The sequence below is a fragment of the Anser brachyrhynchus genome (genome assembly GCF_964034855.1).
Source record: "Anser brachyrhynchus genome assembly, chromosome: 9".
NCBI classification, from domain to species: domain Eukaryota; kingdom Metazoa; phylum Chordata; class Aves; order Anseriformes; family Anatidae; genus Anser; species Anser brachyrhynchus.
The window spans coordinates 17030749-17054985 of NC_137703.1; the positions used below are offsets into that span (position 1 = coordinate 17030749).

General features: G+C 42.6%; 1 protein-coding gene across 9 annotated transcripts in view; it reads left to right on the top strand.

The window, feature by feature from the left end:
* PPP2R3A (protein phosphatase 2 regulatory subunit B''alpha) overlaps window positions 1–24237 on the top strand; it is a 59255-nt gene that overhangs the window by 29208 nt on the left and 5810 nt on the right. For 4 of the 9 annotated variants that reach the window (XM_080604110.1, XM_080604112.1, XM_080604111.1 and 1 more), the window contains 10 exons: window positions 857–959; window positions 2603–2677; window positions 7798–7884; window positions 10272–10428; window positions 12271–12319; window positions 12855–12944; window positions 14203–14378; window positions 14902–15020; window positions 16676–16782; window positions 19927–23970. In XM_080604110.1, the coding sequence (XP_080460236.1) occupies window positions 857–959; window positions 2603–2677; window positions 7798–7884; window positions 10272–10428; window positions 12271–12319; window positions 12855–12944; window positions 14203–14378; window positions 14902–15020; window positions 16676–16782; window positions 19927–19996 (1033 nt within the window). In that variant the 3' untranslated portion in view covers window positions 19997–23970. Of the gene's footprint in view, window positions 1–856; window positions 960–2602; window positions 2678–7797; window positions 7885–10271; window positions 10429–12270; window positions 12320–12854; window positions 12945–14202; window positions 14379–14901; window positions 15021–16675; window positions 16783–17835; window positions 23971–24237 lie in introns of those variants that run through there. The other 5 variants (XR_013954799.1, XR_013954800.1, XM_080604113.1 and 2 more) reach the window with 4 other exon arrangements.

Sequence of the window (24237 nt, forward strand, 5' to 3'; positions counted from 1 at the left end):
GCACCTCTTTTCTTCAGCTGATTTAGAATGTATCTGTTAATTGACAGCATGATACAAATGTGCAGCTGACAGAATTGCTTGTCAGCCACTAGTTTTTGTGTTTTTTTCTCCCTTACTCAAAAAGTTAAAAAAAAAAAAAAAGGGGGGGGGGGGGGGCGGGGTGCCGACAATAATAATAAAATCTTTTTTGGTAAAGTCTGTTTTTGGTAAAGAGTAATAAGGCCATAATTAGTGTCAGGCCTGTTAGTGTGATCTCTGCAGGAAAACTAGAGGCGTTTCAACGCTATAGTTCAATGTTTGTGTCCCTCTCAGTTCTCAACCCTGCTCACTCTTTCATTAGGCTATTCTCCATGTATTCCTCTGCACAGCAGCCAGTCATGACATAATTAATAAGAGATGCTCATTCCCCTTCTGGGGAGTGATTTTTCTGGTTCAAAACTTAGTCGCTGCAGTTGGACGGCATCTTCAAATAATGAAACGTAGTAAAAGATTAAATTGGGAAGCACATATGTTACAGCATCCTGTTAGGTTGGTCCTCTGGACTTCAAATGAGGTCAGTGAGCATGCAGCATTTTGAAAAGTCGAGTTACTTCCTAAGGTGCTGTGGAATCAAAATAAGAAGAGTCTTCAGAAAGAAACGTCTTGTTTACCACAGTGATGGTAACGTGAAGAAAGCTCCGCTGAGCAGAAATACCTTGGTGCTGCTGAAGAAGCAAACTGATACTAGTATTGAGGTCAACTTTGCATAATACATATTGCAGGCGTATTGTGTGACATGTGATAAGGGTCTGGATTATCTAGCTGTGATCTGTGATGGACGCAAAGCAGCTGGAGTAACTTTTCATCTCTCCTGCAGAATCCTACGTAACTGCCATGATGATGCATCCAGGTTCACCTACCTTGTAGCAAAGCCTAGCTGTGACTACCTTGAGCAGGAGGACTTCATCCCGCTCCTTCAGGTACATCAGCTGCTCAGCGGTGAATTGATGGGGACAGGGAGCAGTGTTTCTTTTTTAACTGTTTTATTCTCATGTCTTTAAATGTTTGCCAAGGATATGCAGACCTTTGGTTGAACAGCACCTGGGTGGGTTGCTTGACATTGCAATTATAATTGAATTTGTTAAGCCAGACTATCAGGTGCAATATCCCGTGGAAATCTATGCAGAAAATTTTGCCATCCCAATTGCTGTGTGTGCGCCTCTGTACCTGTTAGTACATAAATTATACTGATGATACTTTTCCTAATATTCAGGCTGAAGTCTCCTCATCCTGATTTCATTTCTTCCTGATATTCAGGCAAAACTCTGTGCATCCTAATTTAATTTCTTTCTTTCCTCCCCTTTAATTCAGGTGTGATATTTTTAACAAAGCAAGTATGAAAGCAAAGTATTGTGGCCGTTTAGGCAAGCACTGGATAGATTTAGCTTTTTTGTAGTTTCTCTGTAAATCAGGTCCATCTGTTCCTCTGATTATCTGTTGATACTGTTTTGAAGCCATTCCATAATATTCTTAGATTTAACACACTCCATTGCTTTCTGTGCAAAACCTCTGTGCAGTTGCTTTACTGGGGAAAGATTTTTTCTGCACTGGACATTTGTGTCTCAGACAAGTTTAACTGGGACTGACGGGTAAATTTTCTCATGTTACTTTTCACCTTTTCTCCACTGGGCGTATTGCCTTTCCTGACTGATAGCAGCTCTGCTTCTTAGCTGCTGGCTCAGCCAAAGGCGTGTACAAGCTTGTTTGTCAGTCAACCAGAGACAAGCAATATTATACCATACGGCACCATCATATTAGACGTCAAGTTAGACTGGCCAAAACCTGGTCATATTACACCCCTAAGGGCACTGTATCTACTCTATCCCTTTGCCACGTCATGGTATAAACAGAGCAAAATTCTGAACACCTCTTAGGGAGTAGAGGAGTCAGACATACCAAAATTACACAGATGGTCTGATGCATATAGGACCTGAGGTGATTCATTCAAGATCTGAGCAATTTCTCTGTCTTTGGTCATGCATTTCTTGGCAGATTTGGCATCACGAGTGAGTGTTTGGCTTACAAAAAGCTGATCTTGAGAAAAACAAATCTCCATACATCGTAGAAGTAAATTTTAGAAAAGCATTGGTCACAACTGTATGCATTCTAAGGTTCACAAGAGCTGTCATTGTTGTGGAGGACATGAAAGGCAACTTTTATAACCTTTCAAAGAAAATTCATTTCTGACACTTATCTCTAACAAATATTAATATCTTCAATGAATGGAAAAATGGTTTTGAAGAGATGGTTGCATGGTAAACTAACTAATTTTTTGTCTCATTCACTAAAAATGAGTTTTCATCCTCTCACTAACTCTCTTCCTTTGTTTTTCTGTCCTTAAGTAAATCAAAATGGCCCAACAGGTGCGTATTGCCCAGAAAATGTATTCTACTTTTACTTCTAGAAGGTTCACTTTATAGATTAAAAGATATCATTTCAGTTTTTTCGTTAATGCTGCAAATACAGTTTCAAAAATAAGCAAAAGTATTGGTTTGTAAACCCAGTAACATCTGAACATTAAGTAAAAGGAGAAGAAAATGTTTCATTTTATTTGGTCTTGCAGGATGTGGTAGAAACGCATCCTGGCCTGACGTTCCTGAAGGACGCTCCGGAGTTCCATTCCCGGTATATTACAACGGTAGGCTGGCTTCTTTGATCTCCTGTGACACTGCTGAACCAACTCTCCTTTGTTACTTGTCATTGTGCCCATCAGCAGATCTTTCAGTTACTTAAAAAAAATGTGTTTTTCATATTGCTAGCAATGAGTTTTGTTAAGAACTACTTCAAAACAAAAAATTAATCAGTCTGTGTGTACAAGTGGTCAGTCAAAAGGGTAATGGTCATTCTTTCTGGCCTTAAGCATATCTTTAAATACAACTTTGGCCTTTAATCATGATGAAGGAAAATAAGAGTGGTCCTTCTTTGGTCTTTGAGAGCTGCGAAGTTACCCCTAATTCTGCTGGGCTGCCGAGACATGGAAGGTCTCATGTTTGAAGATTTCTGTCATGTAGGCACAGAGAATCAGATTGTTCCATGGTACAAAGCATCCTTTACACCAATGTCCATCCCTCCTGCATCTCACGTGCCAGAAAGCCTGTCTAGTCTTTCTGAATTGCTGAGCTTTTGTGACTACTGTTTGTTGTTCTGTAGCTTTGTTCCAACTTTGCAGTAAGGAGTTAGATTTGTGCTTTACCTGAATAAGTTTCCAGGATTTTATTTTAAGCCTCTAACTTGTCTCATGTTGGATATGAATATGAATAAAAGGTATAAATATAGGGTGTTTTATCTCTGCAGTGATAAAAAATTCAGATAAAGAAAGGGCTAAAGAGAGCTGCCTCCTATTGGCTTGCCAGGCTCTGCATGGGGGCCAGCTGCACCACGTGTTGGCAGCTGAGAGATTACTGACAGGCACAAGCTTGTCCCTTTACAGGAAAGAGCAGATGGCAAAAAGACACTCCGTTGCTCTGTGCATATCCTGAACCATCACACTAATGTTTTATGAAAATCTTTAATAAGAAACAATTTCAAATGTGTACATGTGCTTGAATACAACAGTGAACACCGGTGTATTATCAGCACCTTCAGTGCCCGTGGAACAAGGTACCTTAAGCATAGTACCTGGTCAGAGTAGGTGTAACAATGTCCAAGAGATTGTGAAGGCACACAAATGGGTGAATTGCTGCAGTTTCTGGACCTCACCAGGTGCCATGCATGCTCTGGTCTGAGAGATCAGCCATGTGAAGCTGAGGTTCTGCTTCAAGATAACTGAAGTCCAGGCTGCTACTGAAAAGAGCAACATCTCTCTTCCTTTCTCAACTTCCCTTGTGTCTGAATGAGGTCCTGTGTGACCACCATAAATTTGGTCACAGAACTGGATGCTTTATGTGTATGTAAGGTTCCTCAGTGCTTCTTAATTCTGCTCATCTTCACTGTGCTTCCCTACTTCAGCCTGAGAGCCTTTAGGAACCCTTATGCACAATACACTGACAGTGGTGGCTTTCTAAGCTTGCTCTCAGGCACCCAGGAAATGATGGTGCTGGTGTTTGAGGTGGATGGTGTGTGGCAGCAAATCTTACAAAGCTGCAGTGTCCTTCACAGACTCCTCACGCTGGCAGGACAATGCTGTTCTGGGTGTCTGTGCTGACAGACACGTTCCTTCTGAGCTCTGTGTTTGGCATTGGCCAGATCACTGAGTTGGAGCAGAGTCGAGACCTCAGGAGACACAGTCCATTGGGTCAGGTTGTTCCCATGTGGAGTGACAGTACTTGGCCCACTGCAGCAGTGGCTCTTCTCTCTGACACCCGGAATTCCTATTTCTCACATCTCCACCCACAGACAGTTTGGCAGTTCTGTCTTTAATGTCATGAAATTCAGTATTTCCACCAGGAGGTAATGAAGGAAACAGCTTTGTCCTTGGATTTTGAGACTACTTGGATCCTTTCAATCCCATCAAGGTAGAGTGCCTTATACTTATAGTGACAGTGCTGTATTTGCTGCAAGAGCAGGAATTACATTTTATTTTTGTGTTGCAGATGAGGGCCATAAGGAGACACTGGCTTTTGTGTTCATTGCTGGATACAGCATCACTTGGTTGAAATCACCTGAGAGTAAGCTAACAGTCTAGTATGGATAAGATGTGTATGCATGTTTCAAATTCTTTTTTTTTCCCTTTTCTGCACCTTTTAGAGGTGCCTTTTGGATACAGTAATCTGTACTTTAATCTGCATCAGTATATGTGAGCTGTTGTATTGCCAGCATACTAAAATACTTGTGTTTTTTTCAACAGACTCCTGAAGTTGGTGAAGATGATGCAGAATATCATGAGACATTTAACATGAAAGCTTTAATGTGTGACTTCTCCCAGAGTGTGCAAAGAAAGCTCAATGTTAGCTCTACATGCTGTTGCTGAGTCAAATAAAAACAACTTGGAAAAACTTACTGCTTGTTGAAAAATGCTCAGCTCATGCAGTATTACCAATTTGAATATGGAAAGTGAAGATGGCCTACAGGGTTTAATAAAGCCTTGGTTTATTTATTTATTTATTTATTTATTTTTCCCCAGAATGGTGTTGTTTTTCTTCTGTGGGAAGAGTGGGGAAAAGTCTAGAACTGACCTATCAGTGGTTTTGGACCTGGATGTAGATTACGTGACAGGACTGGGCAGATAGGGAAGGGGCTTCCCCTTCTGAAGGCTTATGTACTGAATTTGGAATAAAAAGCCACAGTAGGAAGAACAGAGCCAGAGTTAAGGCTTTCAGTAAGGTCATAGCTGCTGAGCAGAATTGCTCGTAGCAGCCTGCGCCCGGGGCCTGGTTTCGAAGCTTGCAGTGCAGCTGTGATCATGCAGCTGTTGCTCTCTGTGAGAGACAAAACAGGGAGGCCACAGGAATTGATTTTCTGTTACAGCAAACACTGGCTGTGGCTTGAGTGTTGCAGATCGTCTCAGGCTGCATGACAATGCCCTAGGATGTTTTCGAAATGCTTTTTTTTGTTGTTGTTGACAGCTTTATCTTTGTAACTTGGCAAAGAGAGAAGTAATGATACTTTATACGTACATATACACTCTGTACTACCCACTGAAACTGGACTGTTACTTGAATAATAAAACCTGCACTGAGTGACCAGACATGGTAAAGAAGACATTTTTGCTCTGTATGTCTTATGTTTACAGCTGGTGAGAAGAGAGCAGAAGAGACACCTTTATCAATATGATCTGAGAAGAACGGTTTCTTGCATGTCACTAACATTGTGTTGAGATACTTTGTTGTCTTCTATTAGCCAGCAAGGAGAGGAAAAGAAAAATGTTGCTAGTTAGGGGTCCTTTTTCTGTCGTGGGACTTTTATTTTTGAGTCCTTGAAATGGTGTGGAGTCCTTGAAATGGTGTGAGAAGCCTGTATCTCTGCAAGCTGCTGCAGAGTTGACAGGTGCAGTACTGGGTCATGTATGAGGTGAGAGACACTTCAGCCACTGTACTCTTTGGCAACCTGGAAGCAAAGGCCAAACCAAGTTCAAAAATAGTCCAGAATGGCAGTGGCTGCCAGTGGCACTGAAGAAGAACGAGACAGCTTTTTAATTGTTTAAAAGCGGAAGAGACCTCTGTCGTTACCTAGGCTGAACCCTTGCATTGCATGGGCTACAGAACGTTGCTCAGTGATTGCTATAGTTAGGACGTATATATATTTTTTAAGTGAATTGACACCCAACTTTAGAAAGACATTCATGCTTGATGGAAGATCCTGCTGTGTTTCTCTGAGAGTTGTTCCATTGGTTAATAATCAGGAGTATTAATATTAAAAAAAAAAAAAAAAGGACTCCTGTCAGTCTGAAGTAGGCTGATTTCAGCTTCTAGTTATGTATTTTAAGGGACAAAAAGTTCTGCTGTCCCATATCTCCCCGTATCCCCATGTAGGCTTCTAAGGAGCGGGATAGGCACCAACAGATATCATGTTGAGCTAAGTTGACTGCTAATTCTCTCATTTTGGGATACATTTTGAGACCTCAAATCAGTCCTGTTGCTCCCAAAACTGTTTGTGCTCATCAACGTTTACTGCTTCACCAATCTGTGTATCCAAAGCAGACTGTTAGCAATGATCTCATACTTGTTTCCAAATCTGTTCTGGACTAAGAACCTGTCTTTGTGTGACTGAGTCAAAGCACGGCCCTTAAATGGTGATAGCCCACTTGGAACTACGCTTAGGCTCAGAAAGAAACCAGTCCCAGTCTAACTAGTTAGCCCCAGTTAACTAGATTTAATCCCTTACTATATCCATGTTTTGTAAAGTTAATTTTCACGCTGGAGTAGCATGTGCTATTAAGGTTTACCAAAATCCTAGGATAAAATGTCAACATGTCAGACACATCAAAGATTTGTTTGCAGTAGGTTTTGTTGACAAGAATTATATTCCATAGACTTCAGTGCTGGTAGTCATTAATTTGGTTTCTAATTTCTCGTGTTGAAGATGTCATGTTAGTGCGGTTTATATGGTCTTATTCACACTAAGTTTATCCTTGCATGCGCTTGATTGTACACTTGCGTTTTCCCTGCTTTATGTTGATACTTGGCCTGCTAACAAGGAGTGGAGCAGGGAGGGTTCAACTTGCTCGTTAGGTCCCTGTGTGTGCTCGGTCTCATACTGTGCACTGTTCCTCTTGAGTTCTCAGAAGTGTATGCACTCCCCACCGTGCTTTTTATTCCCTTTCCTGAGAGGTAGATCAGTGAAGGAGTTGAATGATATAAACACGTCCAAGATAAATGCAGACAGATAATCTCTATTGATTACTTTCAGTGGAGCCACCAAGAAGATGAGGCATTGTTACAGACACAATAGGTCAGACAACACTTGCTGCTTTCATTTACATGTCCTGTTTCCTCTTCAAAAGTCCTGATTTTTTCAGAAATGCAGAACGCTATCTGTTGAGATCCGTGTGAGCTGCAGTGCCTAAAGCGTGAGAAACTGTTTGAGTGATTTGTCAGCACTTTGAACATATTATTTGACATAAATAATGCATCTGCTTGCTCAAAGATGTGAATTAAGAGCAGTGAAAATATTTGCGGAGTGGAAATGCATAATACTGTTTCAGAAACAAATGTTATTTTCAAACTGCATAGTGAATTAAGGATAACAGTATGTACAAAAAAATAGTTTTCAAAAAGAGGTCTCCTTAGGATGAGTGAGTAAACCAAATAAGCATTCTCTTTCAATTCCCTAACTGCTATGTTTAAGGACTTGGTTCAAAGAACGCTGTTTATGTTGCAGGTTATACAGAGAATATTCTACACAGTCAATCGATCCTGGTCTGGGAAGATCACTCTAACAGAGCTGAGGAAAAGCAACTTCTTGCAAGTATGTTGGTTTCTGCCTGAAGAGGATGTAGAATGCACAGGTCCCTGTGTTTCTGCTCCTGTGTACTGTGTAGTGAGGGAACTGGCTGGCTTGTAGCGAGGTGGGCCAAATGCTCGGCACCAGGATCGGGCAGAACTGGTGGAGGAGTTGTGCTGGAGTCAAAATGAGAGGAGAACAAGAACCAGAGCAGCCAAGAGGGCACTGGCCAGAAGTTGTGCCAGAAGGGTGACAGTGTGCACCCGCTTTGAAGCTACGTCGGGCAGATTGGCTCTTGGCTCCCGATCTAGCCAAACAGGAAGGGAAGCAAGACGGCGGTGCACCTATGTTAAGTGGCTTGTGGAGCAGCCAAGAATAGCTGGTGGATTGCCTATGATCTGTGGTGGGTAGGACAGCCAATTTCCTGCCTCTCAGCTGGCAATCAGCCGCCTGACAGTTGGTCAGGCATGTTGTGCTGTGCAATTGCAAGACTGTGCATCTCAGGATGCACCATCCAGTTTCTACTGATTTCTAATTCTGCAGTAGGCTTCTCCAGAAAAGTTGACGAATGAAGCATGGCACTTGTTACAGTCCCTGTGGTGTATCAGAGCAGGGGGTGCTGGACAGAGGTTTCAGGATAACGGTCTCTGTTCTTTGTATATTTTGCCCAAAAGAGCATCGGGTTAAAATTGTACAAGGCTGCTGAGCTCCAGCCCAACCTAAAAAGCCAGAAGTCTTTAGGCTGAATGGTCAAGATGAGACACAGCTAAAGCAGTGAGCTCTCCCTGCTGCATCCTGTTGTCCCCTTCAGACGTAGTGTGCTTTCTTGAAGGCCTCGGGCATGAGTTCATGCTCTTTCTCCTTTCAGACCTCTTCTGCCCCACTGATCACATCAACTAATAATCAATAGTCCCTTCAGTCTCGTGCCCGTCCAAGCCTTATCATCTTAGTTCCTCCCTGTCCTCTGTTCTAAACAAATCCTTCTAGCTTAGCCTACATCTTTGTTTGCCCATTTTCTCCCTTTATATACTCTTCCTGTCTTTCTCCTTGTGTACCTACTCTGCTTTTCGTCTTCTGCAGCAGGGAAGTTCAGCTTGGGGACCATAACTTTTGCTTGGGCAGCTCTTTGCTGCGTGTGCAAATGGCATATTTTGGTGTGAGCTATTAAAAAAAAAAAGTTATTGAAAAACTTCCCCAAATGATTATTGCCCGTAAAGACTTGGAGAGACCTAAGAAGAATTTGAAGAGGGTAGTGAGTGATTGCTCAGAGATTTTAGACTTAAATGTCAGCAAGACAGAATAGTCTGGCAGTGCCATCCTGTTGTCCCTGTCTGAAATATTGCTGAACTTGGTGGTTAGCAGGACGTGGGAGTTCTGTGCTGACCCAGTTGGGTTCCTAGGACATGGAGATGACTGAAGGTTGATGGTGAACTATCAGTGCTTACATACAGCACAGCGTGTGTTTTTATGCTTATGGTAGAAAGGCCACTGAGCCTGCTTGGTTAGAGACAGCTCCATGGCGTAGCTCTTAGACTGTTTCACCTCCTCCCTTCTGAGGGGCTGTGAGGGCAGGACAGGACAACACCCATAGTTCATGTGAGTCTTTTGGCCTTTTCACATTCCTGAAGCCTTGATTCATTAGGCTGAAAAGGCTGTCTGGTGTCCTCTGGCCTCAGCACTAGGGGAAAGACAGGCAGGGAGGTGCCACAGGTGAACGTGCGATACCCTCCTGCCAGTGGGAAGGTGGAGCAGAGGGAAGGACAGAGGTAGGTGTAAAGTGGGAATGAGACGAGGATGTTGTTACTAAACATTTCTAAATAGGATATGGTAACAGACATCCTGTTTGGAAATCTGTCCCAGTTAAAGCAGACTGATTCCTGTCAGCAACAGCCCAGGAAATTCAGTGTGATTGGTTTGACTTGCCTTGGATCCCTCCTTCCCCTGTCCAGGTGTGAGTCTGGAGCAAGACTTGATCTTGCACTTTGGGATGTGTGCAGTGTCAAGATATATCTCAGTTGCTGTGGAAAACTGTGGATTTGCTGTGGTAAATGGCTCTAGGAGCCTCTGCTACAGGTCAGAGATAGTTCACAAATAATGGATCCCAGCTGAGACAGCAGTTGTGTTCTTGTTCCTCTGCGTGACTCTTCGCTATAGCTGAAAATTAACAGGAATTGTTCATAGGACTGGCAAAAGTATTCTACACGTATGCTAACCAGGACAGTCAAGCTAGATGCTCTGTGACTGCCTGTTGAATATCAAACACAGCAACAAAATCTACAGTGGGAAAGGCTACATTTTGGATTAGCTCTCGGAGCAGTGTTCACCCAGCTTCATTAGAGGTTGAAGGGCTTGAGCTGCTGAACTGATTTTTTGTCCAGGTTTAACTTCCCACTTTATTTGTACTGTTTCAGACTCTTGCTCTCTTGGAAGAAGAGGATGACATAAATCAGATCACAGATTATTTCTCCTACGAGCACTTCTATGTTATATACTGTAAATTCTGGGAGCTGGACACTGACCATGACCTTTATATCAGCCAGAAGGATCTGGCTAGGTACAGTGATCAAGGTATGCTGCCTGCAAGCTGTGGTGGGAGGAGGTGTTGCTGAAAATAGAATGCTCCTACTAAAGAGTAAAGCCTGGCTTTAATGCAGCTAATTTGATGCCTCAAAAAAATTTAAGTGGAGCCATCCTTCTCTTGCACAAATGCTGATTTACAGACCTAGTTTTAGGGGCTTAAACACAGAGAAATGCAGCAGATACTGTTTTCCATTTGAGTAGCTAGAGAGGGAGCTACAGAGGGTTGCTGCCAGAAGGACAATCTAGAAATAATGCCCTGAAACTACCTTTTTATTTGCTGAGGGTTTTGCAGGTACTTGAACTATGGACGAGAAGGTAAAGCCCCCATGAACTTTAAAGATTGCTGAAGTGCAATCTTGTTGTGTATGAGAGAAATTTCAGAGGCTTCTCAGGGCTTGATGAATTTCAGTTTGCAGATGCACTCTGAAGACTGTCTCTCGAGTTCAGTCTGGAAATATTTGCCTCAAGTTGAGCAGAAGCTAAAAATTTTCAGAGGTTCAAGTGTGATGGATAAATTAATGGAATAAAAATGCACAAAGGGCTAAATAATCCAAAGGCACTTCCTCTGGCTCAGGAAGTCTGTGCTCTGCAAGTTGTTCGAGGCTGAAAAAGTATGCTAGTGAAGAGTCACTGAATGTGTGGTTATGGTTTGTATGGTTTGTTTGCTGGGCTAGATGGAGGCACCCAGTCAGTTTGGCTGTGTTTAAGATTGTCTGTGATCTTGGAGCATGATATATGCCCATACACTTACAGTTAGGATTCATGATTTAGTGTCTTGGACAAGAGGTCAAGCTATTGACCAGCACGTTGATTTTGAAGACAAAGCTGTCTGGAACTGTTCTGTGTGGTTGCTGCGCTTTTGGGGGAAGTAGCTCTAGGACAGAGAGTCAGGCTTGGAGAAACAGGAGATCTTCGGACACCACATGTGGTTTGGAGGTGCCAGGGGACAAGGTGTTGCAGTGCATCGGGCTGCAGGGGTCTGGAGGTGTGAAAATTGCCAGAAATTGCTGGAGATCTGGGGGACACACAATGCTTTGTAGGAGCCAAGGTCCTAGTGGGCTGAAACGAGGAAGAAAGAAGGGGATATGAGAATGACAATGCTGTAGGAATGCATGTGTGCTGTAGTGGTGTGGTGGCCCCTGTCCTTCAAGTGAAGGCATTTATGGGAAGGCCATGGGGGTTCTGGGTGAGTGTGGCAGTCACAGGGGTCAGGAGGCTGGTAAGAGGCCTGGATGGGCTGAGGATGAGGAGTGCCCAGCTTCAAGTAGGTGCTAACTGAAACTTGGTCCCTTTGGGGAGGCTGGAGTGTGGGAGTGGAGTGTTTGTTACACAGGAGGCTTGAGAGCACTGCGTGCTGTGGAGCTGAAGAGAGAAGGGGGGGTGTGAAGGGGAGGTGTCAGTCCCTGCAGGACTGCCATGCCTTGTGCTCTGCTAACAAGTGTTTTGTAGGGATTCGATGTGTGGTGTTTGCTTGATAGCTGAACTTCCTTTGCAGTACACGTTGAAGTAGTCTGCTTCTAACAGTCCTCCTGCAGCAAACTAGGAGTAATACTGCCCATGTGCAACAAACCACACACAGTTACCATACTTTCAAGATATAACAGTGTTTGGTAGGATCCAAAGGCAGACACACTGGCAGTATAATCTTTGTTTTTTACAAAATGCTGTGAAACAGAGACCTGTAAAGTGGCTAGACAGACAGTGTAGGTAGAGTTTTCTTTTAGCAATGGAAAATTACTTTGTGTGGGGTCAGCATAAACAACTGCATGTAGTTATCCCTGTGACCTGTAGCTTCATTTTCTCTGTTTTCTTTGTTTTCTTTGTTTCCAGCTTTATCAAGCAGGATTATTGAGCGAATATTCAGCGGCGCTGTGGTGAGGTGAGGAATAGTGTACTGGCTGGGAATGGAAGTGAAGAGAATCTCTGTCAGGCCAATTAGAAATGCAGGATACTCTCAGATCCCACTGATCAGTATGGTTTCCAACATGGTGCTCTGGTTGGAGCTGCCTGAAAATGGAGTGGGACTTCTGGGTATCTTTAGAAATCCCACAGGATGATCACTTACACACCTCATTGTAGAACAAACTGTCTGTAGCCGGTGGGAACATGCAGGCACTTTGTGTTTGTGCCCCACACAGCACAGGGATAGCTGGAGACCACTGGTACAAAGCCTCCAAAAAATTGAACAGCCCAGCACTTGCTGTGGGAGGGTATTTGGCAAGCGAGGTAGCAAACGCTGTGCCTGAAGGGAAGGGCAGAAGGACTGGTGCTGTAGAGTGCAGAGAATACAGGCTGAATGGGCAATGATGTCCCATTTTTTCTCACAAATGATTTGGGGCTTTTTAAAAAATGTGTTGATAGCATTCTGAGTATTTAGGTTGCTTTTTTTTGTTTGTTTTTCATGTGTTTTCCAGAGGAAATGAAATTCAGAAGGAAGGCCGCATGAGTTATGCTGATTTTGTGTGGCTGCTCATTTCGGAGGAAGACAAAAGGAGTGCTACAAGGTTTGACTGATTCCTGTGCCCTAATAAAAGTATTGAGGAGTGCAGATAAGTGTACAGAAACTTCTGTGACCTACTGCTTTCCACAACAGACAGCAGCTTGGGTTTCCATGATTATTAGGAAGAAAAAAACTTACTGTCAACATTTGGTGAAATCATTTGCCTTTTTTGAGGAGAGATTGCTTAAAGCAGAGTTTTGTTTTAATGTTAAATGTCTTGGGTAGTCATCAGTGACTTTGGTTACCCTGTGCCCACAAGGTTAGTAGTGGTTTATCACTGAGGAAGTGCTTGGAGAGCAGTAGCGATCTGCAAGAACTGAATTTGTTTGGTCTCCATCACACTGCCCTACAGGTCCTGATCTCACTGACTGCAGGCAGGATGACTCCTCACAAGGGCAGTCCCTGGCCCTTTATGCAGAAGCAGCCAAAGATACCATCTGTCAGCACAGAGCCCCTGCTTCCCTGGGCAGAGTTCAGCTCAAATGGCTGCAGCTTTGTGACCAGGCGAGCTGATAGCTCAGCCAAGCTGCGAGGGCTGGCGCGTGCTGCAGTGGGGGGGTCCGTGGTAGCAATAGCAGGGGCTGCAGCTCCTGGCCTACCCTTGGCTACAGGGTAACCCCTGCGAGGTCTGCCATGAATAGAAATGTTCCCTTCATGCGTGTAGCAAGTGCCTTGGAAGTTGTGGGGAAACCTCATGGTGTCACTTTGTAAAACCTGCCCACGTGTCTCGTTTGTACTGCCAGTGGGAGACTATTGTGCAGAGCTGAACTAGATCTGCACACAATTATTAGGACAAGGAATTTTATGAGTAAAGACGAGAAGAACTTAACTTCTGCGGCTGCCGTAAAGAACTGCCATTTCTATTAAGGAGCTGAGGAAATCAGTGCATACCATGTCCGCCTCATTACTCACCAGGGTCACTCAGGGACAGCCAGAGTCCTGGTTTCAGGTTCGGTTGTATTCAGACAACTTTTGCTGCTGAATTGGACAGGGACACCATGACCTGTGTGAGCCAGTTGAGCTGCAGCACACTGGGCACTTGCTACAGCCGCCTGGTGACAGAGGTCATGAGCGTGGCTGTGCTCACAAGTCACCTAAAAGGAGACTAACAGGAGGTGCTCTTGAGCATTGGCCTGTGCCCTCATCCTTCCTAAAGGGTATTTGCATTCCTGGTTTTATGCCAGCCTTTGGGCAGGAGAATTAGAGAATGGGGGTGGGGGTTAGTCACTGTGCTTTCTCTAATCCTGTTTCTTCTTTCCCAGCATTGAGTACTGGTTTCGGTGCATGGACCTGGATGGAGACGGGGTGCTCTCCATGTATGAACTGGAATACTTCTATGAGGAGCAGTGTGAGCGGATGGAAGTGATGGGCATAGAACCACTGCCATTTCAGGACTTGCTGTGTCAGATGCTTGATCTTGTTAAACCAGAGAGGGAGGGTAAGTCCTGCTTAATGGGAGTTTCCGTGCTCTTTGATCTATGGTGGATTGAGAAAGTAACGTTACTGTGAAACCCATCTGTAGGTACAGTCTTGTGTTAGAATCACAGGGTTGAAAGTACTGTACAGAGTAAAATCTATGGCTGTTGTGCCTTAATGTTATACATAAACAGGTTTGAAATACTTCCAAGAGACCTTATGAATGAACTTTCTGGAACTGTAGCAACACGTCTTGCATATTCCAGCTGTGGAAATACTGACAGCCTAGATTGTGAAACTACCACCCTCCCTCACATTCTTTCACATTTTACGTGACTGTGAAAGACCTCCGTATGTGTGGGAAATTTAGGACTAATACACACCCATGTATTAAATAATGTTAAAGTTCTTGACTGAGTTGGAAGTTTTGCAATATGATAGCATTGTGGTGTTACAAAGCTGCTACAAGACTGACCAGAGGGGGGGGTCTGGTCTCTTACTAAGGAAAAACTTAGTAGCACAATATCATGTTATTTTTTCCGCAGGAAGAGTAACCCTGCGAGACTTGAAGAGGTGCAGAATGGCTCATGTATTTTTCAACACCTTCTTCAATTTAGAGAAATATCTGGACAACGAACAGAGGGATCCCTTTGCAGTGCAAAAGGTATAAATCACTTTTATTTCTAAATACAGGCCTTCTCAAACCCATCTTTGGAATGAAAATGGGTATAGGGAAAATCCAACTGAATATAAGAAACCCTTTTTCACAGTTAGGGCAGTCGTACACTGGAAGAGGTTGCCCAGAGAGGCTGTGCATGTTCTGTCCTTGGAGAATTTCAAGATGTGACCAGACAAAGCCTTGACCCTTCCCCATTGGACCTCATAGCAAACCCTGATTTGACCAGAAGCTGGGAATAGAGATGTCCTGGGTATCTTCCAACCCAAATTATTCCGCTATTCTATGATTTGATTGCCTTAACTGATCCTATTACACCAGCACTGATGGTGTAGCACTGTGATTCTAGAGAGAATGACCTAAGTCTGCTGAGTTGCACTCATTCATCAGGCTGAAAGACTAGCACTAGAAAGGAACTTGTTTCAATCGTTTTAGAACAGAGCTGTGAGACTGAAAACTTCAGATCCCAATTATCTTTTCCTGTCTCCTACAGAACTGCACTCATAAATAAATAGGCTACATGGGAAGATTTATTAAGTAGTCTGGTTGGATTCTAATCCTTAAAACGGCATTAGCAATTTTTCAGTAGCCTAAACAGAACCAGAGACCTCCTTTACAACACAGGTGCCAAGGCAGATGAGATGCCAACTGGTATCTAACCACAGGTGGTAGACTAGATGGAAGGCTTGGATATTGCACATTGTGCCTGGCTGCAGTCACCATCCTCTCTCCCTAGCCAGCAAACATGTAAGAGGTTGTCACTTTTGTATTTTCCAGTTGTTAGTCAGACTAATTGTAGTTCTGAGACCTGAGCTTTGTCAGTTATTGGTGTGAAGTCCCCCATCTCTGGTTCCCTTCACCTATCCACCGAAACCAGATGAGTACAGCTTAAAAGTTTATCTTCCAGAAAGCCCTTAACTGGTCAAAGTACAGTAAAGTGGTGGGGATGCCAAAATCAACTCTGGATCCTTCCCAGATGTTCCCACATTACCTGTAAGAAGAACTTTGTGGTTCCACAATTCTAGGCTTAAATGTATCCCAAACCAGAGCCACTTTTTTTTTTTTTTTTTTAAACTGGATCATCATAAGAGCAGGCAGGTGGGAGCAGGGCGTATTACTTATCCCCCCCCCCCATCTTACAGTAGATAGCAGAGGGCCAACTATTTACAGGGGTGTTATTTTGTAACCATCTCTCAAATTTCCCCAAGCTTAGCAAACTGTCAAGAGTTCCACAAATGATCAGTTATGATTAACAATTAATTAAAGATCTTAAAGTATTAAGTCCCTTAACCAATTACGAAGTGCGCAGATGCATGGCTTTCTGAGCTAGAGCAAAGAAAACACGCAGTTATTAACATTCAGCATTTCTGAAATGGAGAAGGCTCTGTTCCTTGGCAGCTCGGGTCACAGACTGATCTTTGTAGACTATGTGATGTATTTTTTCATAGTCATTTATGTGCAGATATTAATACACTTTAATTATGAATCTTTTATTATTAACAAAATTAACAAAAAATTAACATTTTTGACTATCTATTTCTATACGGTTGCTTCCCAGAATTGGTGCTTCACACATGATCTTATTGTAAACATAGTTGTAGAGAGGTATAGACATAGTGTGCTTGACCATCTGCTCTCTTTAGGATATCGAAAATGATGGCCCTGAACCCTCTGACTGGGACAGGTATGCTGCTGAAGAGTATGAGATTCTTGTGGCTGAGGAGTCTGGGAACGACCAGTTACAAGAAGGGTAAGCATGGGCGTCGCACTGCACCGGGGATGCGCTGCCTGGCTCCAGCTGAGGTCTGGACTCTCAGCATGGGAGCATGGTGAAGCCTGAAGTGGTTGCTCCAAAAGGCACTATCGGTATATTTGACACAAGGGGCTTGGGACATCCTGAGTTCTTTGTGGCAGCCGTTTGAATTAGCTACACACGCTACAGATATGAAGATAGCTGAGAAAAAGGACAAAGCCTTTTTCTTCTGGCAACCATACAAAAAAGAGCTCAAATGACTTTTGGTAGTCCTGGGCATGTATTAATCATGCGCACTATCATGGATCAGAAGCTGTAGCTCTTAGACTTATGATAGTAGTGGAAACTGTTTTAGTCAAATAACTTTACTTTCTGCTAGACTTTATACACCTGTTAGTCTGTGCTCTTTATAAGCTCTTTCAACATTTTAATTCATTTACCGATTTTGTTTTGATTTTTTTTATTTAAAACTGTTGGTTTCTGCAATATTTACACTTATGTTTGTAAACTTCTGTAAAATTGTGGACAGACCCTCCAGCTATCCTTAGAATCAATCAATTTAGGCAGAGCAGTAGCTCAAGGAATGCTGTGTGCAAGGGCATCCCACAGAGTTTCCTAATGCAGGTTTGCTGTAATTATCCTTTAGACTTGTGGCTGTGGAAGTAGCTTCTTAAGAGTATTTCTCTGGAATCTCTTTATGGTTACTATAAAACACATCCAAGGAAGCAGGTTGTGCTTTCACCCCATGTTAATCTTGCGTGATTCAGAATTTCATCCATTTGAACAGTATTCATAGAGCCATTTAAATAAGAGTGCTGAGACAATTGCATAATTTTGAAAACTTCCCACACTGGAAACGTCTTGGATAACAGTAGCATCTAGTAATTAGCCACAGAAATTTGCAAAGCTGTTGAGAGCTGTGTTTCCCTTTCTCCCTGTGATGTGCATCCAAACAACGAGCTGCTTTGAGTTGCCTTGCCTTTTTGCGGCCTTCACAATGAAAGATGAGGTAACGTAGGATGGAAGATAAAATTGTTGTACTCCCTGCAGCCACTCTGCAACAGCTGTGTGCTTAGCACAGAAGAGAAATAGGAGTCTGCCATAAAAGCTTTGCAGGACCACAAATCACCAAACTCACCAAAAACTGAATTGGCAGGTGATGTCACATTTTTGAAGTCTGTCTGAAACAGCTCCGTCGCAACCTTGCTGCTTGCTTTTAAGAGCCCCTGAAAAGCTCTGTAGTCATGGCAGCAGGATTAGATCTCATTTGTGGAACATAGCAACAGAGCACGCAGGAAAAAAGGAAGAGAAAATGAAAATCAGAGAGCTGGATGCCCAAACAAGTTTGCTAGAAAGAGGCATTGAGTTTTTGCACAATCATCATTTCTGCTGTCCTTTGAGGATGACAGAAACAGAGTGGGGACAAAACCAAGAGGATTTATGAGCTCTTAGAGGGAGCAGAAGATTTTTTGGCTATGTTAGCTGACAGAATCTGAAATCCATTATTTGTCTTACTAATACACATGAAAATAACCATCATTCAGCAGTCACAAATGAATTATTGGGGCATTCTGCACCACATTTGAGACTTAACCCTGTCCATAGCTTCACTGGATGGAAGGTTCCTAAAACTAATCAGTGTCTGGGTGCCTGCAGACTTGCCCGTGAGAGGAGCACTGCTTGTGGAAGAGGAATCTCACCAAGACATAGTGGATACTCAGCACGACTTCACGGATGCTGTGACTCTGTTGAGAGCTGGTCAGATGCTGTCCATGTAGTGTTGTAAGGCAGGAGGATCTTGTGGTGTTTATTTCTGATCCTGAGTGGCAGATTCAGAAATTTCTAAGCACTGCTATGGTAAATTTAATACCCATATTGGAAAACACAAGCACAATACAATCACCAAAAAGAAGACAAGATGTCTTTTTGCTCAAAACTACCACTTGGAGCGTGCTTTTTTACTGGAAGCTTAAGGTGATCTGAACACTTCTCAGCCATGTTTCCTGGTTTACATATCTGTGTACAGGTTTTGATGAAGAGAGCCTGCTTCCTGGCGAATGCATGTGCATGTTATTGTTTGAAGGCAGAAACACTAGTTGAACGCGACCACAGAGGCTCCTAATGCAGAAATGCTTTCTCGCAGCCCAAGCCACGGCCTGCCTGGCAGCAGTGGACACTCACCGGATGCCACTTACACAGAACCCTCCCCACGGCAGGACATACAGCCTGGCAGGCAGAAGTGGCTCCTGAGGACACGTGCCTGCACATGGGTCAGCAGAGGGAAGAACAACATTAGAAGTGGCAGACAGTTCTTTCTTGGCGCTGCCCACACAGGGGTATCAGAGTTTAATCGCTATCGCTGCGCTCGCCCTTGGAAGACACGCTGTGCCATTTCCTGCCTAACAAGCATTGCGTGCGAAACTGAAGGAAGACTTTGAATTTCTTGGGAGTTCAGAGGATAACTGTGATGTGCTGAGGCAGGGGAAAAAACATCTTAAACATCATTTCTCACCAACAGGAAGGGGATGAAAGCCCCAAAGCACTATCCTCTGCTGCAGAGCATAGGACCTGACTAGCCCAAATATGCAACCAGCTGGAGATGAGAACTTGCAGGCAAACCTCCCTAAGCCATAAACACTAAGACCTGGATATTAAACTTCAAACCAAGTGAGAGGAACACGACAGTGTGGCCACCGTTGTTTTTTCTGTGAATGGCAAAGTATCTCCTAAGCCAAAAGATGCTTTGGAAACCAGGTGTTTGTGAGCAAGTCTGAGCAAGCCAAATCTCCTTTAGGACCTGAATCTGTGACTGAGCAACTCTATTCCTACACTGAACTATTAAGGCTACTTCAAGATACTGACAACTGTCACTAAACCTGTATTCAAATTTTAAGATGCTAAACACCAGTGAAAAGTTGTTTCAGAACTTAAGAATGAGGATGGATGGGAGCACAATGTCAGCTGTCAGAATACTGATTACTGCCACACTGTTTTCAGTGCCTTATAAACAGCCTCCTTGAGGTTAACATCCTGCATGTTATTGTATTTTAGCCAAATGGTTTAGCGGCCACAGAAATAAATTACCTGAAAAATGCTCTCACCAAAATACAGCTTTTAAAGACCCACCTTTTATCTTTGCAGATCATTTGAAGAAGACTATGAGACAGATGAAGTCTTATCTCCCTCTGAAACTGGAGACAAGTCAAACTAGTTATCTCAGATCTCTCAGCATAGAGAAATGGAGAACGTGTAATCAATATCTGTCAAACTGGATAGCAGTCAGTCCCAAGACGCTTAGGGACACTTAGGGATTTTTCTTAAGTCCATCATTGGCGCAATGTGCTTTATTTTGTACACTGTAATTTGAGAACCCTTTTTCTCTTCTTGTATAACTGAAATAACAATTTCTATAAAAAGGCTTTCTACAATGTGTTATTGTGCACACATTAAAAATGGTGCTTGCACCTTGTTTCCTTTATATCTTTCCATATAAACATCCCCAGATGTGCAATAAATGCCAGCATCTAACGATAAACTAAGAACTGCATGCAACATCTACAGTGGCCATCTCTCAGTCAGTTCGGTCCTGTCTCTTTATGACCCTTTGAATTTATACCAGTGACATGAATTGCCGAATTAACTTAAACGTACATCTAGAAATTTTCTGAAATACAAATCACAATGAAGTTCTTATTTTTGCTAGTGTCCTGGAAACCAAGGCACCGTGCCTGCACAGGGAGAGAGTGGGGTCCCTTTTTGCTATTTAAAGCTTTTATAGATGATAGCGAACAAATTTTACTCATCAATCTGTGGACAGTTAAAGTACCGCATGATATAATGTTTCTCTGAGAATTTAGGATACATATTCTCCTGTGCATGAGAGTATCTTCCCTATGAATCAGGCTAGTGTTTTGTCTCCATAAAATTATTTTGTAGCATATTTACAACAGACATACAGCTGGTGTGCTGAAACTGCTGTGTTTTGTGTGCATCAATTCTGTTTCCTTCTTCTGCTCTTCCCATCCCTTGTAGTCTTGCTAATCTGTAGCCTTCTGCAAGAGACTAAGCTGAGATCATGAAGAAAAACCATCAACCCTAACATAGTGTGGTAAATTTCTGTTAACAGAGGCATTCTTTAACTGGTAAAAGAAATAATCCCTAAATATTGCTGACTTTTTTTTTTCCACCCATGAAATAGACCTAGTCTTGGAGAGGAAATGGTGTAACCGATGAATTCTTGCTGCAAGTGCAAAACTAAACTGACTCCCTGTGGAATTCCAGCTGGTGTCTCCAGTAACAGCACATGATCCGCTGCTGGAGCTGTCCCTCCTTTCCGACTAGTAGCTATTTGTGATTCAGCACAGAGGTGATTGTAACAGTCTTCACTGTAACTGTATCAGCCCTCACTTCTGGCTGCCATAGATGATAAAGGAATAGATTTGGGACTTACCTTCGGTTTGGCAGAAGTTTCACCTGCCATACTTGATTTCAACTATCGTAACTGCGCCCAAGTATGTAATGCTTGGTTGGTATGTATACACCGTATTTCCTGTTGCCTCACCGCACGAATATCAAATCGTGACTCTTCGGGACATCCCTGTATGAATTGCTGCCAGAATACCAGAGAGACAACTGCCAGTATCAGATCTCCAAGCAGGCAGCTCCATGTCTGCGCTAAAGGCAGAACCCATTCAGTTAATAGGCAACTTGTACATACATGCAGACACTATTAGCCCAGCACAGTTTGTACATAAAAATGCTAGCACAATGGTACATTAATCCCTAGATGATACCTCTTAAGTGTTATTGTTAATAACCAAGTAAGTAATTGGCTGATCACTACAATGCAGCTTCAACTTTTCCAGGAGCCTTTGAAGTGTCATGCCTGCCTCCCGATGCCTAGGTGGGACATACTGCTGCCTTGTTGAGGTTAGTAACTCGCTCATCAAGATCGAAATCTGAAAGAGGAAGTTTTTAGCTATACTGGGCTTGCAGACCTGTTCTCTTTTCCACGAACAAAGCTGCTATTTTGTCTAGATGCATATATGGTAAAATCCAGGATCCTGGGATGCATATATTTTTTTCATATATTTGGGAAACTCTGGATGCCCAGGTTCTTGGCAAAGGCACTTTGAGGTATCTTGCATTCTACAGTAGAAGATTTAAGGGGGGATGAGGGAAGAGACACCACTCTGACCAAGCCCCTTAATGGATAAGCCCCTTAAACGCCTCTTTGAATGCAACAAGCACACAAGAGCAGCTCTGCTCAACATCAGGATGTTTGAGTTACATCTCCATCATCGCTATAACCCAGAGAGGAAAAGCTTTACTGGGAAAGACTCCACAAAGACACAAATGCAGAAAAAACTAGGAATGACTGCAGAAATGTACATAGGATGAAAGTTGCACAACTGCCAAGTGTAACCAGCTCTGTCCACTTTTCACCTGAAAGAACCAAGGCAAAGCATTGCAACTCTTTTCTTCAGTATCTGGGTTTAGTGGCCCGTAACTCATAGTTTGATGAAATTTGCAGTCTTTCCAAAGACAAAGATTACTCAACGGAACAAGAACATAACCCATTCTGGGCTGAAATTGAACCTTCGTGTTACTTCAACTGCTTCTCTGACAAAGTAGAGTGATTCAAACCCAATTCATGCTTTTCTAGCAGGGCAACACAACAAAGCTAATTGAAGGAATAATAATAATAGTAATAAATTAAAAACAAACAACCTTACAGCAAATGTTTTGCCTCACATACAAGGACAAGTTACAGAAACCACCACTACTATGATATCAAAGCAAAATATGCAGTAATTTGTAGTATTTCCTTCTGGAGTAGAAATCCAGTCTCTCTCTTGTATCTGAGCAAATACACGTACAAATAATCGTAACTCAGCAACCACAGATCAATTGATAAATGACATATATTCTACATCCGACTTGCAACTTCGCCTTGCTCATAGCTTCTCCAGATGGAAGGTTTCTAAAGCTGCAGTATATAAGCATAGTAAATTTGGGAACTCCTGTCATACTTTCAGAGGTTCTCTTTCTGGGATAGTCAAAACATAGAAAGACCAGGATGTTTGCCAATACAGACACCAATCTATTCAGCTGCAACACACACGTTTCAGAGGCTACAAAGCTCTCTAAAATAAAGCAACCTAAGAATTATAGCACAGAAAACTTGTAGGAACCCACTTATTTTGACTTCACCTCCTGTCTGCAACTGTCAGTGCCACTTTAGATGTTGCATACTTTTAAAGACAGATCTTGCATTTTTCGTTGGAAGTCTATCTCAGAAGTCTATTATGAGCTGGATTCCTTTTCCTTATAAATAGTCAGAAAAATGAGTAAAATTCAGTTTTGCATGATAAAAGAATACATCCTTATTTGTTAGCTCTAGTCTGATTTTATCTAGCAAAAATACACCGTGTCCTTACAGAAAACCTCACTTATTATTTTTATAGTCACAAATACTCTCCCCGCAGTACTAAGACAGGAGATGTGGTTTGATACAACCACATGCAATTACTGCTCAAATGGTACTAGCTTGACTTTTTTTTTTTTTTCCTTTCCTAAAATCTCAGTAGTAATTCCTTCACTACAGTTTTTGTCCGCAAAGCCCAGGCACTGGCATAGTTCCCCTTCTGCTGGTCTGCCACCAAGCGGCAGTGTTGCAAAACAGACACGGACAGCAAAAAGCAATTCCAGTCAGTCTCAGGTTTACAGAAAACATGGCAGAAAACCTTCCTGCTTTCGTGAGCTAAGAATTTAAGAAAGCTGACTTGAGATACTCCAACCAAGGTACTGTGTTTAGTTACTGAAATACACCTGGAAGACCAAAAGAAAAAAGAGGTCACTGAAGTGTCATTTTAACAGTGTGTACTTCTGGAGTATGGCGCTTCTAAATCACAGTAACCTAGGTCTATGCAATTAAAAATGAACCTCAGTGAAGAGCATGAGCTGCTGTAATAAAAACATGTAAACGATGCTTACCCTTTTAATCTTGTGATGGTATATGGGTGATGGTTTTAGAAACTGAATATTTAAATAATAAAGGTTCTCATACTTTGTAAAAGTAGTTTGGAGACATTTTGTGCTGGCATGGTTTTATCTTTGTATTTTTACTTTGTAATTTCTTTTTCTTTTTGGCAAATAAAGGACTTCTGAATTGAAGAAGTAAAACCTGTCTCATGGTAGTGGCATAGACTAGTTTTTTTTCACTTAATCTCCAGCTGCTGTCCCAAAATTGTCTTCCCTATTGCTACTGAGCTCACACCATCCAGTTACCTGTCAGCAAGCCTACCAAAACCAAAAGGCTAGGCTTTCTTCTATAAAATACTGTGGAAAAGAAACCATCCTAGCACTTACCTTCCTCACATCCTCCTCAACGTAGAGCACCATCCCTGTACTGACTTACCGAAATTCCGAAGTCCCTCATTTTAATCTCTC